Source organism: Rhinichthys klamathensis, unplaced genomic scaffold (genome assembly GCF_029890125.1).
Source record: "Rhinichthys klamathensis goyatoka isolate OS25496 unplaced genomic scaffold, OSU_Roscu_1.1 h1tg000277l_1, whole genome shotgun sequence".
Classification (NCBI taxonomy): Eukaryota; Metazoa; Chordata; class Actinopteri; order Cypriniformes; family Leuciscidae; genus Rhinichthys; species Rhinichthys klamathensis.
In genome coordinates this window covers 1,088,131-1,106,827 of record NW_026606796.1, presented here as the reverse complement: position 1 = coordinate 1,106,827, position 18,697 = coordinate 1,088,131, and the positions used below count along the sequence as shown (strand labels likewise).

General features: G+C 38.0%; 3 protein-coding genes across 11 annotated transcripts in view; 1 reads left to right on the top strand and 2 right to left on the bottom strand.

The window, feature by feature from the left end:
* Positions 1-2,209: 2,209 nt before the first annotated feature.
* Positions 2,210-5,922, top strand: srsf2a (serine and arginine rich splicing factor 2a). Of its 6 annotated transcripts, none has more exons than XR_008809288.1 (4): positions 2,210-2,699; positions 3,442-3,761; positions 4,340-4,479; positions 4,992-5,922. XR_008809288.1 is itself a non-coding variant. In XM_056268827.1 (3 exons), exons 1-2 carry the CDS (start codon positions 2,344-2,346, stop codon positions 3,752-3,754), a joined length of 669 nt encoding a protein of 222 aa, XP_056124802.1. In that variant the 5' UTR covers positions 2,210-2,343; the 3' UTR covers positions 3,755-3,757; positions 4,992-5,922. The 6 variants fall into 6 exon arrangements, 4 of the variants coding, with proteins under 4 accessions (XP_056124802.1, XP_056124801.1, XP_056124800.1 ...); XR_008809289.1 differs by having other exon boundaries at positions 4,340-5,079; positions 5,513-5,922; XM_056268827.1 differs by lacking the exon at positions 4,340-4,479 and having other exon boundaries at positions 3,442-3,757.
* A 794-nt stretch (positions 5,923-6,716) lies between these two features.
* On the bottom strand, positions 6,717-12,174 carry habp2 (hyaluronan binding protein 2). The gene is made up of 12 exons (XM_056268874.1): positions 11,980-12,174; positions 11,647-11,890; positions 11,440-11,550; positions 11,228-11,344; positions 10,908-11,024; positions 9,175-9,328; positions 8,988-9,082; positions 8,647-8,875; positions 8,306-8,448; positions 7,279-7,413; positions 7,056-7,201; positions 6,717-6,916 (listed from the first exon to the last, which is right to left on the bottom strand). Exons 1-12 carry the CDS (start codon positions 12,172-12,174, stop codon positions 6,755-6,757), a joined length of 1,848 nt encoding a protein of 615 aa, XP_056124849.1. The 3' UTR covers positions 6,717-6,754.
* A 2,128-nt stretch (positions 12,175-14,302) lies between these two features.
* dnmbp (dynamin binding protein) overlaps positions 14,303-18,697 on the bottom strand; it is a 56,009-nt gene continuing 51,614 nt past the window's right edge. For all 4 annotated transcript variants that reach the window (XM_056268877.1, XM_056268878.1, XM_056268879.1 and 1 more), the window contains 4 exons: positions 18,517-18,696; positions 15,918-16,116; positions 15,178-15,827; positions 14,303-14,638 (listed from right to left, as the gene is read on the bottom strand). In XM_056268877.1, the coding sequence (XP_056124852.1) occupies positions 14,453-14,638; positions 15,178-15,827; positions 15,918-16,116; positions 18,517-18,696 (1,215 nt within the window). In that variant the 3' untranslated portion in view covers positions 14,303-14,452. The remainder of the gene's footprint in view (positions 14,639-15,177; positions 15,828-15,917; positions 16,117-18,516; position 18,697) is intronic.

Here is an 18,697-nt window from a genome sequence, read left to right as displayed (position 1 = left end):
TGTATTAAGCATAGCTGGCATAACGTAAGTTGAAACAGCCTACCCACACAGCAACATAGTATCGGCCCAGATCCGGCCCACATCTGGTAGACCTGGAATCCTCACAGCCCAGATGTGGGCCGGATCTGGGCCGACACTATGTTTCTGTCTGGGTACATATTAATATTAATAATTTAACATTATATAACTTCCACCCAATTTTCTGTCAATGCAAAAAATATGGTACAGACTGCTAAAGCAGCGCAAGGCGTTGTAATGTGTTCTCTGTTACTTTTATTTGCGCTAATGGAATAACTAGGCCCTACATTGGAATGGAATAACACACAGTCGTTTGCAGGATAGTAGCATACATAAGGATTTAACATTGTTTTATAAAGATTGCTTTGACCGAATTGTATTTATATATCATGTACAAATCCTTAAAATTACATTTAAACGAATGTTTAAGTATAGGCCTACAAACGTCTCAAGTAAAACAAAAAACCTCCTGAGATATGAATGGAACTGAATGGAGCCGACATGCGCCCCCTGCTGGAAGCACTCGTTTTGTCACAACAGAAAACCGTATATCGGCTAGTATTTGCTGCTCAATGATCAGTGCTGTATTACTGTCCCCCGAAGCGCTATTGGCCTCCCCTGACGTCAGGCTTAAATCCAGACTTGAGGTTTTGCGCAGTACAAACACATCCTGCCTCGCCAAACGTGACCTTCCCCGAATTTTGGAAGTGATTCACTGCAGTGCAGTAAAGGCACTATAAGGTAAAAGGTGTTCAATTAGTAGACCTTGTGTCACCGAGCCCTATATTAAATGTATTGTTTTTATATTATTAGTATTTGTCACTGTGTAGGCTATAGCCTACATTTCACAGACAAGTTGCGGAAAGGAAGATATTAGTCGCCAAGGGATTAAATATAACAAATATAGCAGATTATAAGAGAGTGCCAAAAGGAAAAAAGTATATAGCCTAATATTTATAACAATATAATTGTTATTGTTATATTAGATTGCTTTGTGATCACATTAGACTACTGTAGCCTACACATACACATTACACAAGTCAGTATAATCACATTTGTGACCAGAGCACAAAACCCCATTTTGAATAAGTAGCCTATACTGGTTATTTCAAACCATTGAATAAAGCAAAGTAAAAAGGAAAGAAGAAGAAGAAGAAGAAGGGTTCAACCATCATTTCATTTTCCCACAATTAGGCCCAGCTCATAATTTTTTTTTAATTATTTGACATTGTTGTTTTTTATACGGCTATTTTATTCATCATTTAATCATTTTAAACCAGTTGTTATTTAATCATTTAAACCATATACTATAATAGGCTACTTTTATATTTTGCATTAGGCCTACTTATTATTGTCCTTGCCTTAGCAATGCTTTTGTTGTTTAATCATGATTATTGGGGTATATTTGCATTCACAAATAAGATATAAAAGGGAAAAGGTGTTGTTGTGAAGCAGTTTGATATAACAACACTTCTTGTATCTGTGCTTAAAAATACACAATTATTATTCAATAAACAATTTTTATCATCATCATCATCTTTCAATCTTTTAGATGTAAAGGACGCCCACATATGATTATCCTCGTGATAGGGACTGCCATCCTAAAATTTAAAAGGCATCTATATAAATACCCCGATTACTGTGAATAATTAATATTATAAATAGCCTATGTCTAATGATTTAGACCATGTTTAGTTTCCTTTACATTACTGTATTGTTATATTTAGTATTTATTTATCCGTTCATTCATTTGTTTGTTTGTTTATTTATTTATTTTTAAAAATATAATTTTTTTATTATTGATTAAAATTTTTACACTGCTTTTCTACAGACCTCCAGCTAAGCAATTTTCACAGGTTACAATTGTGACCAGAAAGAAAAAAGAAAAGAAAAAAAGGCCTACTCTCACTACTTTTTAATGTGGGTTTTATTTTTTATTTTTAAACAAGCAGTTTGTTTCATTGGGCTTGAATGTGGTAAATGCACTGTGACGATGTCGATGTCACATCAATGGTCTTGTTAGTTACGTTTTCCCACTCGTGCTGAAATTGCTCTATTTCTAGACAAGAGGCTCTCCCGAACATGTAACGTGTAGTGTCACACATATGCCAGAGGTGGCAGTATTTCTCACCTTGCAAATGAAATAAAAGCCAAACTCGAAACACCACCAACCACGGAAATCCGGTTACCGCCATTTTAGAGTGATATTATCAGCTCGGCGTGTTTCTTTCGACTCTCCCGAATGGTTCGTTATTTTCTCTCTGAATCTCGCTAAAAAACGACTGTTTTGCGCATAACCTACTGCAGTAGAGTTAGTGATTCAAGATGAGCTACGGCAGACCTCCGCCCGACGTCGAGGGCATGACATCTTTAAAAGTCGACAATCTGACTTACCGCACGTCCCCTGAAACGCTGCGGCGGGTTTTCGAGAAGTACGGCCGGGTTGGGGACGTCTACATCCCGAGGGACCGGTACACGAAAGAAAGCCGTGGGTTCGCCTTTGTTCGTTTCCATGATAAGCGGGACGCTGAGGACGCAATGGACGCCATGGACGGCGCGCTTCTGGACGGACGCGAGCTGCGCGTGCAAATGGCGCGATACGGGCGCCCGCCAGATTCGCACTACAGCCGCCGTGGAGCCGCGCCGAGGAGGTACGGTGGACATGGACGGAGAAGCCGCAGGTATGTTCTTAATAATCTATCTCCTTTTTTAATACCCCCATTTTAATTTTCTGTAAATAAATCATATGTTCGAAGTTCAAATTTAGCTAGGCCTTAGGCCTCAAGGTACTGAAAACAACACGTGTTATAGTCTTTGTAATGCTTCTAGATACTAACGTTAGTTTTATAAATTAATTTTTTTTACATGTTGGTTATGTTTGATTTAGTTCATTTATTAACTGTTGGTATCGTTGCGTCGTAACTATGGCGTAGTAGCTAATAATTGCTCAAGTCATTTGTGAGCGATTCAAGAAAGATTGGTTCTTTTGAGCCGAATCTTTTCAGTGATTCGATTGTAGCCATTATTATAAGGCATTTCTAGGGGTTTTATTACAAGAACAAACTCGTCTTTTAGTAGTACTCGACAAAAAGTTGCCTGAGACCACGCGATAATACAAAATTTAAACAACATTTTAAAGTTCTTTTTAACAAACTAACGTTATTTGAAAACCGATTCATGGAAATGAATCGAGCCCGTATTAATATTTCACGAGTGTTTTTGTATGGTAATTATACTCCAATGACTGGTTTTGGCCAAGACCTAAACCTTAATATTTGTTTACATACTAGTTTGTAATCCAATTTAAATGTTTGTGGCCTACTGATCTGTTACTAGGGGAGGTTTTTTAATGGTCTCTTGCAGTGATTAAACTGTGTAAATAATACATCTTTATTAACTTGTACATTTGGTGTTTGTTTTTAGCCGTAGTCCTCGGCGCAGGAGGCACAGCAAGTCCAGGAGCAGGAGCCGTTCCCGTTCCCGTAGCAGATCTCGCTACAGCCGATCCAGGTCAAGGTCCTACTCCCGTTCCCGGTCTCGGTCCCGTTCCCGCTCCAAAACCCGCACACCACGCAGAAGCAAGTCCAAATCTGCTTCCAGGTCCCGCTCAAGGTCTAAATCCAAGTCTCGCTCCAGGAGTCCAACTCCGAGATCAAACAAAGGATCCAAATCAAGATCCCGATCAAGAAGCAGACCCAAGTCTCCAGAGGATGCTGGAGCCCCCGCTGAATCGTGAAATGTAGGTGAGTCTAATGCTTTGTATAAAAGTAATTACTTATTTTATTGCAACTAGGGGAATTTTTACTGTCATCCAATATTTCTAATTACAAGTGCATCTTTTAGTTCTTACTTTTTTGTAAATAATCCTTAATAGTCCTAAACTTGATTGATTTGAGCAGACCCCCATATAACTCATGCCTGAAGTGGGGAAAGTAAAGGCATGCATGCTTTTTAATAACTTAAAATAGCTGCTTTAAAATATGAGAAAGAGACTGTTTCTCGCCCCTCTCTACTTTCCTCTTTCATCGAGTCCTTCAATACATCTGCCAATGCAGTAGAACGGTAAAGGCATTATCTTAATGGAGGTGTCCGGTTTTACCCAAGTTTAGTCTGATTAGATGCTGTTATTCACAGCATCTGTCTGGTATCTCTGAATCTGCATGACTTTTAAAGGTTTATTTTTAATACGCACCCTTAACCTCACATGGATATTTGATTTGGAGCTGTCGTGGGTACAAAACCGTAAGTATGTGTTTGTTTTGAAACGTGTACCAGCCAAATTCCATTGATTTCATCTAAATGTGGAATTCTTTCCTCCAAGCTGCTGATTCCAGTTTGCAAAAGAGGAGTTTGGGGCAGTTTGAGAGCAGTTAGTGTGTGATCCGACCATTGGCTGCCTGCTGCTGATTGGCGGTTGCTATGGAGCAGGTCGGTCTCATTGAGTGTTGAGGTGGTGTTGAGGTACGTCTGCAGGACAATGGACAGACCTTTCCATCATCCTTGTCACAAACTCATGTCTATCGTGGCATAGGCAAAAGTGGGATGGATACGGGTGTGTTCTCAAAGCCAGTTCATGCTGTCAGGCTGCTGGGTGTCTGATAGAGGCCTAATTAACTTATTTGGCCATTTAATACTATTCTAACTGGCAGTAAATGGGATGTACTTCAGCTTGCCAACACTTAAAATGGCTTTGAGAAGTTCATATTTCACCCTCAGGTTTGTTGGATCTTTTCCCTTCAGGTTTCTTGCAGAACAAATATCAGGTACACAAGGTTTCTTGCAGAACAAAAAACAGGTCTATAGATTCATGTAATTATGGCTAGTTATTTGTGTGGAAAGTGCCTGTTTGTTCTGTGTAACTGACCAAAGTCGAGCATTGCCTAATATGCAATGCTTCGTTTTATGGCGACTATTGTAGAACCTCCTCTGCTTTAATGCTCTTTGAAACTAACTTTATTATTCTTTTCTTCTAGATGATGTCAACTGGTTGACTCTTCGAGGATCGCATCGAACAGATGTCCGTCTGAGGATACCCAAATTATCCATATATCAGACCGAAAGGTTATTGTAATTTGGTCTAAATCTTTTAAATGACTTGTTTCTGTTGCCCACAATTGTTTTGTATCATACATTTGAATTCCATGTGATATTAAATGGTCTTTATGCCTAAATGGGGCTACTAGTTGAAATCATTTCTCTTCAGTTTTGGTAGTTTTCTTTTTCTTTTTTACTTCGTTATTGAAACTCCCAGACTATAAAGTAAGTTCATTTTAATCAGGTTTTTGTTCTTAATAAACATCAATGGACAATTTTGGATGTTGTGCATATTTCTTTTTGACTCTAAAGGACTGTGTACAGACTGTAATTTGGCCACTTAAGAAATCGTACTATGTAAAACCATGACATATTGCAAACCAAGCATATGTTATGGTTTAAATGGGAAATTTCACAACATGATTCTAATATTCTCTCTTGTGTATTTTCTATGCACTAGGCGCAGTTGCGTAGCAGTTGAGTTTTGCTGGTTAGCTGTTAAGGTGGCGTGTTGCGGTGCAGAGTGCTTGGCTGTTTCCAGTATTCTCCTGATTGCTCCTGTATAACACCTTGATTTGACTGATTTTGTTTAAATTTGGCTGCAGCGTTTTTCTTTTTGCAGAAAGATCCTGTGCAAGTCCTTTTGTGAAAACCCAGTAAGGCAGATACCTAAGCTTATTTTACATCTCCGGAAGAGTTCTATAATTTGTGACATGCTCAATTGGTCATATGTGAATGGTAATAAAGGTTTTCTTTCTCTGAGCATGACTGCATTTTTGTGCATAGCTTATTCTTTACTTGTCTGTTTGGTGTAAATGAGCAAATGAAACCCTCCATAACTAAAAATAAATTGTGCTGATACAAAAAGTATTGGTAAACTCCTGTAATCTCATTATTCATGGATTCAGACTAAATGGCTTTTGGCAATATCTCTAAATGTTTACTTGGATGTGTGCATAATATTATAAACATCAGTTTATTGTCTTTGAAAAGGTTTGATAAAGTTAACCAGTCAAATGAAACTAGTAGTATGCTAATAAAGTGTCTTAAAGTCCACATAGAATGAAAATACACACTATTTTATTAGATTATATAAAATAATAGATTTTATTCCAAACAATTCATCTGTATACTATCTTTCATCATTAAATGGTTTGACCACTCAATGTTTTAATGCCTACAGTCTTGTGGACACGTGCATGCAGCAGACATAAGACTGCAAGTGTACATGAAGTGTGCCATTTGGGGACAAGGCCTTAGTCTGCTTAAACCCCACCCCTGGCCTGCATTACGCTCATCTTCCTCTAATTTTGGGTGCAACGCCCACATTTTAAAATCCAATCAACAAGTCCCAGCCTACATTTTTCTTTTTCAAAAATCTGTTACACTCAAATGCAGGAGAGATCGTCAGTTTCATCGCAACTTTATCTCATTATGTACATAAAAGTGGCTTTATTGCATGGATAATCACCCAAAAAAATATTTTTATTTGGATCACTTGTGACCAGACCTGTTCTAAAACACTTACATTAAACCTATGCTGTTGTTATGCCTTTGGTTACTATTAATTAACTAATTGCATATTGCACATTACACAACTGTGGACTGTTTATATATATATATATATTTTTTGATGAATTGAAAAATAGTTTTCTCCAGTAAAACCTCTTTCAGCTGAACCACTATCTCCTGAGTATCCATTCTAAGCTGCACGCATCTTTTCATTGATCCAGTCAGTGAATTTGGTGACACGGGCATAGACACCTGGCCTGTTCTTCTTGCCACAGCTGTCACCCCAGCTCACCACACCATAGATGTAATGAATCTCATCCTTCTGACAAACAAGGGGTCCACCAGAATCACCCTATAAAAAGTAACAGAAAAAGAAAAAGTTACTACATACTGTGCCATGAGTTTGCTCATTCATTTTAAATGATCAGACTTTGTGTTTAATGTGTAAATTTCATTAAAAGACTAGAAGCAAATTTGGGACTGGGACACACCTGACAAGAGTCAATCTTTCCTTGCATATATCCAGCACACATCATGGAATCATCCATTCTGTTCCCATAGACATTACGAGACATACAGCGTTTCTGAGAGATCAGGAGAACTTTGGCATCCAGCAGCTGAGGAGAGCCAGCATCCTCTGGAAAAAATGGTAATAGACGAGTCAGTAGTCTTGGTATTGTGAATGTCTAGAGTGAAAATTTAATCCAGACAGACCTTTCTCAGTGGCTCCATAGCCTGATATGGTGCACTGTGTTTCATCAGGGAATGAATCAGTGGGGAGACATGCTGCCTTAACAGAACTGGTCTCATTGGCGCACCGTCCATTTATTGCCTTTAGTTTCAGCAGGGCTGGTATAGATGAGAAACAAAAACACCGTAAAGTGGACATAATTGGTTAAAAAAAAAAGAAAGTCAATACTACTATTATATAGAAGTGTTCTCAACTCTGGCCCTCAAGGTCCACTTTCCTGCAGATTTTTGCTCCAACCCTAATCAAACACATGAATTTTCTTATCAAAGTCTTCAGGGTTAACCTGTCTCGCAAAACTTCGGAAGCTGACTTGTTGCCTTGCTGGCCTATCAGGCAATGAGATTGCAGGCAGCGTTTGCGCATGAAAGTACCTCACGTAATTGAAGGTACCTCACGAAACCGAGTCTTCTGGGGCAGAGTAACGGTTGAATGATCGACTACAGCAAAATAGCTCGTGCTTTCGTGATAAAAAAAAAAGTGAATATTTAATTAGTACATTGGTAATTTCTCGCTCGAAATTACATTAAAGGTGGAAACCGTTGGTCAAAAACGTACATTTACACACAAACCGCATCATTCAGACTCAATTAAAAAAAATTAGCTGATCTGTCACAGAATGGAAAGCACAGGATTGTGGGATATCAAAGTCTACATCAATGGATGTAGGATACATCAATGCTGCGGTGCCATCAAATATCGATCAGATGAAGATATCTCACGAGACAGGAATTTAAGCTAACATTGAATTATTGAATTTGGATGTGCCTTGATGCCTTCCGACCTAAGACCATAAGGTACAGATGGTACAGATAGAACGATAGAACGAGATAGATAGGCTAGATAGATAGATAGAAAGATAGATAGATAGACAGACAGACAGACAGACAGACAGACAGACAGACAGACAGACAGACAGACAGACAGACAGACTGACTGACTGATTGATTGATTGATTGATTGATTGATTGATTGATTGATTGAAACACTGACCTATATCATTATAAAGGGCTTCAGGAGTCTCTGTATAGTTCTCATGAACAATGATTTTGTCCACCTCCAGAAACTGTTTTGCAGGGTCATTTTTCTTCAGGTTCACACCACCCATCTCCAACCTTGCCTCCTCGTTCTGATCACTGCCACAATCATGCAAACATAGTTTATCAAAGTGATATTTGTTGCATATGACCCATATGAAGCTACACTAAAGTGAAAAGTGAACCAGCAATCACTATCAATAATATTCTACCATATCTATAGTAACTTAACAACACCATGAAATCAAAATGAGGGCATAGACCTAATGCAACAACAACCCCAGATGCCCAACTTACATACAGTGAGCAGCAGTTAGGACCCAGCAGGAGTCGATAAGGGTTCCTCCACAATTGTGGCTGAAGGTTACATTAGAGCCCTTGGGCCGGACCTGAAATGAGACCTGCCAGGGATGCGCTTCAGGCAGGGACTTCCTCCCACCAAATATCCTTGGGGATATCCTAGTCTGAATCTTTCCACAGTCAGAAAATTCCAGTTTTGCAGGGGTTGTAGAGGGTTTTACTGGTTCTGTGAGAGTTTGATAAATAAGTATTGTGGTACAGTTAACAGACTGCTTGAGCAGGTAGAAGAATGTTTCTGTGTTTGCATTTATATGAGAACGTAGAAAGAAAATCTGTGCCTGGTTCAGAACAAGGCTTGACATTACAGTAATCCCACTGGAGTTTGCCCTTCTCTTTCACAAAGCACCATGGTTCCCGGTCTCCATCCGGGTTTCTTAAGTGACAAAGATAATGCTTAAGACGACATATGTGACAGATGTGATATCAAAGTTCAATGGGAGATTTAGGAATTCCCTGAATTCTTACCGGCAGTAAGTGTGGGCTCCAATGCTATCATTGCTTTCAAAATCCTTGTAGGGAATAAGATAGTAGTTCCAGGGTAAACATTCCAATCCTTCCACTGTCTCACTGACAAAACCTCTGTATGATTCCCCATTCCCTTTATAGCAATCATTTGTACCTGAATACAAAATGACATATAACAACTGCATTACTACACCTAGTTGACAGGGTTATGTAACGTAACAAATAGATTTGGTATAAAATATCCATCTTATTTTTCAACGCAGGAGTAACCCATTTTCTGTCAATTTGCGAGACTTCCGATTCATTTTTGTTGCTATATAGGTAATTAAGAACCACAAAGTGCAATAAACGGAAAACTGTGTTTGTGATTGTGATAATAGATTAAAGGGGTGGTATAATGCCCCTTTTTACAATATGTAAAATAAGTCTCTGTTGTCCCCAGAGTGTGTATGTGAAGTTTTAGCTCAAAATACCCCAAAGATAATTTTTTTACAGCATGTTAAAATTGTCCCTTTTTGAGGGTCAGTAAAAACGCGTTGTTTCATGTCCCTTTAAATGCAAATGAGCTGATGCTCCCGGCACAGAGGGCGGAGCTTGAACAGCTCCTGTGTGTTAGCAGCTCCGATTACCTCACGCAAACACACACTAAAATGTCAAAACCTGTTCTGCCTTTTATGTTTAAACTGGAGTCGGACAATGATGGAGAGACTCAAGAAGAAGTGACAACATGTAGAATGCAACAGGACGTTTCTGAATAGTTGATGAATTTATGTTGCTGATGTGGAATTAGTGCTCTACTACAACTACAACAACTCTTCCTCTTCTCAACATGGACTGCGTGTTCCCGGGGGCAGGGTTTATGTAAATTTTAGGGTTAGTGATGTCACTAACCCGGGAGGAATGTCTCTGTTATGACACTCAAGGTTTAATATGACACAAAACAGAAAACAAAACCCACGAGGGGGCAAAACAGGACTGGAGAAGAGTACACCTTGACTAAGACAAGATGACAAATTAAGACTCTGACTTGACAGGAAACAAACAGCAAAACAAACTCACAATTCTGATTAAACTGGATTCAGACGAAACACTCACAGAGATTAACATGCAATGTTTGACAATGTACCGACACAGGACAGAAGACATGAGGGGATTAAATAGGGAATACTAATGACAAGAACAGGTGAAACTGACTAGACAATAATGACAAGACGAGGGTAACAAGGGGGCGGAGTTACATAACGAGACAACACAAGCACATGGCACAAACAACAGACCATGCGCTTGTACACAAAACATGGGTCTGTCATGATCCTGCCACAAGACTAGGAAAAATCAAGGACATGATGGCAGAATCATGACAGTCGCGTAGTCCCTATCAGTCGTTTATTGTAGTCCTTAAAAAAAGATTTCTTTAAAAGCAAATATCTTCCTTTGCTTTGAACTTTGAGGGTTGTAACTTTGTTTATGCTCAAACCGCAACATTACACACTAACTAAAGTTAGAAAAGTGAAATCATAATCAACCACCCCTTTAAAATAATATGATAACAAGTACCAGTTTGCAATTTAAAGCAGTTAACAGTTTTTGTACATGTAAAATTACTGGAAGCGAATGACAGTGAAATCCAGACACATTCAGGTTACAATGGCCATGCCTGCTATTGCTTTCAAAATAAGGTGGATAAAAAAAAAAAAAAAAAAAAATACAATAATTTAGCAACAGTCTATTACCAACTTGGCAGAACCTCCCACTGTAATCCTCAGGACACTTGCATGTAAAACTGGCTCTCGTACGGCCTTTAACACACCTTCCACCATTCAGGCATGGACTCGGGTCACACGCAGAGGCTAATATTGCAAACACAATAAGCATAAATGCAATTAATAAGACAAACTGGATTACAATTTCAGGTGGACAGAAAATAAGTAGCAATTCACTACAATCCGACTTCATAAAAACCATGTGAATTCATTCAGAAAAATAGCTAAACTCAGATTTTTACTGCTGAAAGAATCACTTTGAAAGTAATTTATTTTACAGAGACGCTCACCTTTCTTGCAATTAGAGCCCAGATAGGGGTGCCAGCACTTGCATTCATAAAACGGGGATTCCTGAGTTCTGACACAATCACCATGACCACACTTCACTTTCTTACACACATTCCTCTCTGAAAGATCCCAACATACAGTTTCAAAAATGATACACACTCTTACTGTTTATTATTATTATTATATTTCTGGGTGTAGTATATGAAGAGCTCACCACTCTGACAATTTTTGCCAATGTAAGGCTCTGGACAGATACATTTATATCTGTCATTCTCTAGGATCTCACATACTCCGTTGTTCTGGCAAGGATTTGGATCACACACTTCTACAGAACATGAACATGATCAGCATTCATATGTTTGTGAGGACCAAACTGAACACCTTTAATACATTTGCATTGTCTACTCATGTGTATTCTTGCCTGGTTCATCAAAGAAGGAAAAAATCCAATCAATGGTGTCATTAATTTCAGCTGAAGATAGTGATATTTCCTCTGTGTCACTAGCAGAGTAATCATATATTTCTGTCAAGGGGACGAGAGAGAAATAACAATGACGTGAGTATGCTAATAACCTTGGGATATACAGAAATGGAGACCAGACAATACAATATTTCTCACCATCAAAGAGTTCGAAAGCTATCGTGAAAAAGTCATCCAATAGAGCCTGAAACATTTGGCATAAATTCAGTCAGATAGCAGTGTAATTACACTTACAAGTTGGAATATTTCAAGTATTTTCATATGGTTACATACCGGCGCTGCTTGAACTGGTAAAGTGAGGCCAGACATGCCTATCAGAAGCAGAATCACTGGAAACATGATTCCAGGAGTAATAGATGCACAATCCACTAACGCAAAGTCACTGATCTTATTTACGTGGAGTACATTTGTTGACCTGAATGTGGATGATCCCTGAACCCTTTTCTCTGCCCACTGGCTAGCAATCATTACTTAACAGCATTGATTTCCTGTGTTATGGTCAGTGAACCACAGATATGCAAACACTTTGGTTTAACTTAATGTCTAATTTGAACTGATGCCAAAGCTATATATGACAGGACATATAAGTCTACAGGACAAGTGACAAGTGTACAGGAATTAAACTAAAAGGAAATTCACTCAAATCACAATGTATTGTTCAGTCAATGAATTCCTGTCAGTGAAGCAATTCAATAGTACCAATATCAAAGATTACTTGACATTTTATTGATGTCTTTATGAATTCTCCAACCTTTGCCTCAAAAAAAAAAAAAAAAAAAACATCTTGAAAAGATATTGTGTGTTGTACATTGATTAAGTTTATTAATGAATTCCCCATCTTTCTACTATGCCAAGCAAAATGTCTATACTAAGCTTTAAATACCATGTGAATTAAAGATTGATTGATCAATCCATCAGGTCAGTTACCCGGCAGAGTTTACTCTTGATAAGACTGACGTGAAATGTCTTTGCTGCAGTTTTAGACAACAACGGACTGCAGTAAAAGAAGAATTAAAATGTATTGTGTTTTCGAAATATAGTGTCTATAATTACCTTTTGATAATCTAAATCAATGAATATACAAACCCAAATGAATGAAATCTGGAAAATGCAAAGCATGTTGGATACTTCTTGTACAGCTATATTAGATGACTTTTATATTTATTCACACACATGTGGGGCTTTCATGTTTTATAGGAAATTTTACATAGACATAATGATTTTGATACTGTACAAATATTCCATCCCTTAACCCAAATCATTACAGAAAACTTTTTGACTGCTTTTTTACATTTTCAAAAAACATCACTTAAATTTATAAGCCGTTTTCCTACACGCACAACGCACTCAGTACTACTATTAGTTTTTGCTAATTGTTTAAATTAGCTTGTATTTTTAAATGTTACATTTTCTTAATTTAAGTTTTAGTAATTGTTTTTTTTTTGTCTATTATTCTATCTATTACTATTTTATTATATACTGTAGTTTTTATTTCAGTATTAATTTGAGTGATTTTAGTACAAGTTAAACTAAATAACAACCAGAAAGTTTTTATAAGGTTTTATAATATTAACACTTTTGTAAGGGTTGCAACTGAATGTGATCATTTAAAACCATTTTCACCGACATTGTGCTAAAATAGTTTTCATTTTCCAAGCATTCCAAACACATCAGTGCATTTGTACTCTATATAACTAAGACGTAACACTCAAAGCATTGTTTTTCAACTGATTTTTATTTAAAAGAGGAGAAACTGATCAGTTGACACTGGAGTGCAGAAGTTCATTCTCAGTATATACAGTATGAGAGATAAATATTCAGAGATCATCTGTTGGTGCATCACATCAAATGAGCTCACTGGTGCCTTGAACTCACCCACCACAACTGCTCAAAACATTTCAGTATTAACTTGTAAATGCATTCAAGTGCAAGTGGCAAAGTTAAAAAATGCTATCAAAAAGTAAAAAGGTAAATAATAATAAAAAAACACTGTACCATACAAAAAAAAGTGTCTCTTGCATTTCATTCATATTTTCAGTAATATGATATGGTCACCAGTGGTAATATTGTTCTCATCTGGGAGCCACAACAAGGAGTAAATTAAAACACTTCACATAAATTTTGTTCGCATTCATTAATACCCAACAGAATCGTTTTTTTCTCTCTTCTAGGTGCACTGTGATTGTCAGATGATGGGAGGCAACTTCTCAAAACACAACACACACTCAAACAAATGCATTTTTACTGGCAAACAAACACACACACACTCAGTCAGTCAGTCAGTCACTATCATGCCAGTCCTGAAATATAAATCCCATCAATCTACTTCTAGTGTGAATCACACATGCCCAATACAAATCCTCCACTCCACTCCTACACATCAAATGAGATCTATGCTCTCAACGGAGCACTTAAGCGCTAACACTATAAATGGAATATCTGAGAACAGCAGGAAATGTCAGACCATTGAATTCGACATCAAACTGTTTCTCAGAATTCCACATGCACCATGCTCTAAGAGCGCTAGAAGGCGCTCAGGAGTTACATTCATTTGTGGACTACATTGACTGAAATCAATAGGGAGGGTATTTCCCCCCCATAAGTAGCAATGACCAGTTCACCACGTCAGTGCATCTCCTCTATAATTAAGGCACAATAATGTCCTTTTGTAGTGTTTTCCCCTGTAATGAGTTGGCCTTTAGTGGCCTGGGGTCGTTGGGAGATTTCCCTTGTACAAATGTGCAGCTCATGTGTACTCAGATTTGCGAATGTAGTTGGATGGGACGTAACCCCTCCGTCCTCCTGCCTCCCCCAGCCACCACTCCGGGTTGCCATTCATGTCCTGGAACTCAAGGATTCGGACCCGCTGATTGGCTGAAATGCTGAGCTCATTTGCACACCGTGCACCGAAGGAGTAAAGAGCGTAATATATCTGGGGGGGGGGGGGGGGGGGGGGGGGGGGGGTAGAAAAATAAATATGAAGAAACAAATACATATAAAATCTGTTGTTTAATAATTTGATTGTACATTCAATGGTTTTTAATTTTTGTATTTTAAAAAATAATTTTATGATTTATTTGTATTATTTTATAATGTATATACAAAACTGTTGATGAACATCAAATGTATTTAAGGAGCTATCTTTAGATCCTTAAAATACATTTGGGTTACAAAATAGGTTTTAAAATCAACATGAAATCAAAATTTAACCTATTAATATGAGGAACCACAGATGTCAAGTAAAATCAAAATCCTATTCAATATCCTAGTAATAAGGATGCTAATAAACAACTAGTTAATAGTGACAATTGGACCCTAAACTAAAGTGTTACCATCATTTAATTAATTCAACTTGTATATTGTCGTTCAACAAGTTATATTATGGGTTGTTGTAAATGTCATTTTATGTTTACTTGAAACTAAGCAATCACTGAATTCTGGAGTGATTAATTTGTTTATGATATGACATACCTGGTGTCCATCAATCTCAGGTTCAGGCTCTGGATCTACATTCTCCTCAGGAGGGAACTGTGGCCTTCTCTGCTGTACCAAAGAGTCTCCATTTTGTCTTTGCAGTGAGCCACGTAAGTCGTGATAACTCGGAGATGATTCATACCTAGAGTTCTTAATGGAGGAACAAGAATCTGTCTCTGGGAAATCTGGGGGGTCACTGTGATTGGTTGGAGTGCTTTGATCAGAGTCTAAAGAGTCTCTGTGATTGGTGGGATTTCGGTATGAAGGCTCTGAGGGGTCCCCGTTATTTCGACAGGCTGTCTCTGACGGTTCTTTGTGATTGGGCGAGTTTCTGAAGGTGGGGTCAAGGGAATCCCTCTGGTTGGCAGAGGAGTAGTTGGCTGAAGAAGCCTCTCTGTTTTTCTTTGGGGTGGTCTCCTGATTAGGGCGAGTGTTTGATTGGTGTGGAGGCATCGCTGTTGAGAAGCTGACAGTCGAAGTCTCCTGGTTGAAAGTCAGAGTGCTGTTACTATTCTGCCGTGAGAACATGGGAGAAGAGCCACCGTAGCCCGACTCGTTTGATGATTGGCTCTCAATGGAAACATCCGACTGACTCCTGCGTGGATTGTAGTGCTTTAAGAATGAGCTATATACAAAGCCCTTCGTAACTAAAGAAAATCAGAAAAAGGGGTGTTCAAGCCAAATGCATTTTAGGAAATGCAGACACGTGAATCATACACAGATCTTTTGATACAAACCTCCATTGTCTATAAGCCAGCGGTTCTGGCTGCCCATAGGGTCTTGCTGTTTGATGACACCCACTATGTCTCCCTCCAGTACGGACACATCCAGGTCCTGTGCTGCGTTAAAATTTCTTTCAGCCTGGTAGAGTTGCTCTGGTCCGTATCTTGCCAGAAGCGCCGCTCGGTGCTCATCCGTCTGTAGCACATAGTTTGGCTGCAATGTCAGACAGAAAAAGAGGAAAAGAAAGAGAAGGGAATGAATAATAGATAGAATACTGCCTGATTAATGTCTTTCTTCATGGTGGTTGGCTGTGCTGCTGAAAAACATAAGTTTAAACCAGCCTAAGCTGGTTTGTTGGTCTGGTCTACTAGACTGACAAGCTGCAAAGCGTCGAAATCACTTCAAAAACGGGCAAACCAGTCAAGTCTAATCAGCTAATCACCTTGGTTAAAGCTGTTATTAATCTTGAACATTTAAGATTAACTCTTTCCCCTGGGGGGGGGGTCATGAAAACTATGTGTAAATTACAAAAAATGCTTGGAGTGGCTGGCAACTTTATATATATATATATATATATATATATATATATATATATATATATATATATATATATTTTAGGGCTGGGTATTGACACAAATTTCACAATTCGATTCGATTTCGATTCACAAACTTGCAATTCGATTCGATTCAATATTGATTATTTTAGATATCAATATATGGCAAATTTTCTCAAGGAAAACAAATCTAATGCTGTAAACTATGGGAGTCAGTTGTAGCCTACTAGGCTTCATTAGCCTACTATAGTATTGAAGGTAAAAATTCACTGATTTGTAGCTATACAAACACTTAAATTACACTTTTATTTATTTTTATAATAATAAAGTTATATGAAATATAAACATTTAAATGGTGGCTGTCATAAAAACTTGCCAGATTTATTCAAACATGCATTAAATATCGAAGAACATTAAAAATGATAATGAATATGTAATATGGTGGATATATTTAGCAAAATGCTCCTCTGTAGAGTTAATTTTTCTAGCTGACTAACGAGTTTATGGTCACATGGTTTTTCTGAGGTAAATGTGACGTTACATGACATTGTTTACAAGTTGTTTTACTGATGTCTTTCCACGGTTGAAACACTGATTGAGCGATTCCATGTGACCTGATACGGATTTCGATAAGTTGTACTCTATCTTTTAACACACTTTCAGATGTTCATTCATGTTTATTTTGCGCTGTAACTGGTATTATTAAAGCAGCACTAAGTAGGAATACCGTTTTTGTCAAACAGCGACCCCTAGAGTCGCTGTGGAGTACTTGTACTGTCGTGAATAGCACTCACGCAGAGATGGCGCGCACTCACGGCCGGATCCCCTCCCCCTGTACACCGGTACCTGTTCAGTAGGATGGACGCTGTAACGAGTGGAAATAAGGTATGGCCCCTTTAAGAGCTGCGCGCGCCCTGTTTAACTGTCGGCAGTCTGTATTGTATGTGCGCCTCGAACACCACATGTATACGGCGCCGGGTTATTTCTGTTTGATGCTCATTTTATCAGAATTTTATCAGATCTGTTTTTTGCCGTAAAGCAATTCGTTACCTCGCGAGACCTGATATCACAAGATACTTCCTAACACTGGGCCGGCGGCTCGGTTGCAAGGGTGGTTTTGCGGCTCACAGGCACCAGGGGGGTGCGAGACGAGCACCATTCAACACGAAATCTGTAATATAAACATTACAATGACTCCAAAACTGTTCGGTTAAGGTAAAAAAGTTACTTAGTTCACCTTTAAGGTAGAAGAGGAGATCATGTGCGCTCCGCGCTGCTGCTTCTCTTGAGCTGAGCTGAGCCAGAGCCATCTCACGCCACAGCGCCAAAACGGAACTTATGTTTTTGAATTTCGTAAGAAAATGGACGTAATTTGAAATTTGAGACTTTATTTAGTATCAATAGTTACAAAGCACAAAGATTATTGCGATTTACTGGATGGGATGCGCGCTACAATGTTCCATTCATTCATCAAATGAAAACAGGACTAATCGATTCTTGAGATTTAACAATCGATATCGGTTTGTAAAAATGAGAATCGATTAATATTGAGAAATCGATATTTTTTACCCAGCCCTAATATATATATATATATATATATATATATATATAAAACACTGGCAGGGAAAGATTTAAATGAAGACATTTAAAACTAATTAACTTTGTTGCTAAGAAACATTTTAGAATGATTTATATTATAGTGTTTAATATTTTGAATTATTTTGTACAACAACTTTCAAGCTGTGGTAATTGTTTGCTTTAGTGCTTTGGTAATTTTTATTAGTTTTTAAAATAATTTTTATTTAGCTTTAAATTATTTTGATCTTAGTTTAGTAAATTTAGTACTTCAACTATTTCAGTTAGTTGCCAAGGCAACATTTCAAGTTTAAATTACATTTAAGTTTTGTTAAGTTTAAGTATATTAAGTCTACTTTAGCTTTATTTAAATTACCGAAAAGGATTTTTAATAGTTAGTTAATTTTTCATTTAACTTTAGATAACAACAACATTGCTTAGAAGCCGTGTCTGTTTTGGATCAGGCTGCATTAGGGAAACTCACAGGGCCTTGTTGCTTCTTGGAGCTCTGCTTCTCCAGAGTCTTCTTCTCAAAAGGCTTGCGTAGAGTAGTGGGAAGATTATCGGGAAAGAAACTGAAGCTCTGAAGTAAATCCAAAACTCGTGTGTGCTCTTCTTGGAACAAGGACACTAGATTTCCTTCTGTTCCACCCAAGCCAGATAGC

What these genes read in the sequence shown, in the direction of transcription:
- habp2 (XM_056268874.1), bottom strand. Translation starts at nt 12,174, where the DNA reads ATGATTGCTAGCCAGTGGGCAGAGAAAAGGGTTCAGGGATCATCCACA. An exon ending in CTAACTGCTGCTCACTGTAT is followed by an intron (nt 8,449 to 8,646) that starts GTAAGTTGGGCA and finishes TGATTGTGGCAG; the next exon opens with TGATCAGAACGAGGAGGCAA. An exon ending in GAAAGATTGACTCTTGTCAG is followed by an intron (nt 6,917 to 7,055) that starts GTGTGTCCCAGT and finishes TACTTTTTATAG; the next exon opens with GGTGATTCTGGTGGACCCCT.
- srsf2a (XM_056268827.1), top strand. Translation starts at nt 2,344, where the DNA reads ATGAGCTACGGCAGACCTCCGCCCGACGTCGAGGGCATGACATCTTTA. An exon ending in CATGGACGGAGAAGCCGCAG is followed by an intron (nt 2,700 to 3,441) that starts GTATGTTCTTAA and finishes GTTTGTTTTTAG; the next exon opens with CCGTAGTCCTCGGCGCAGGA.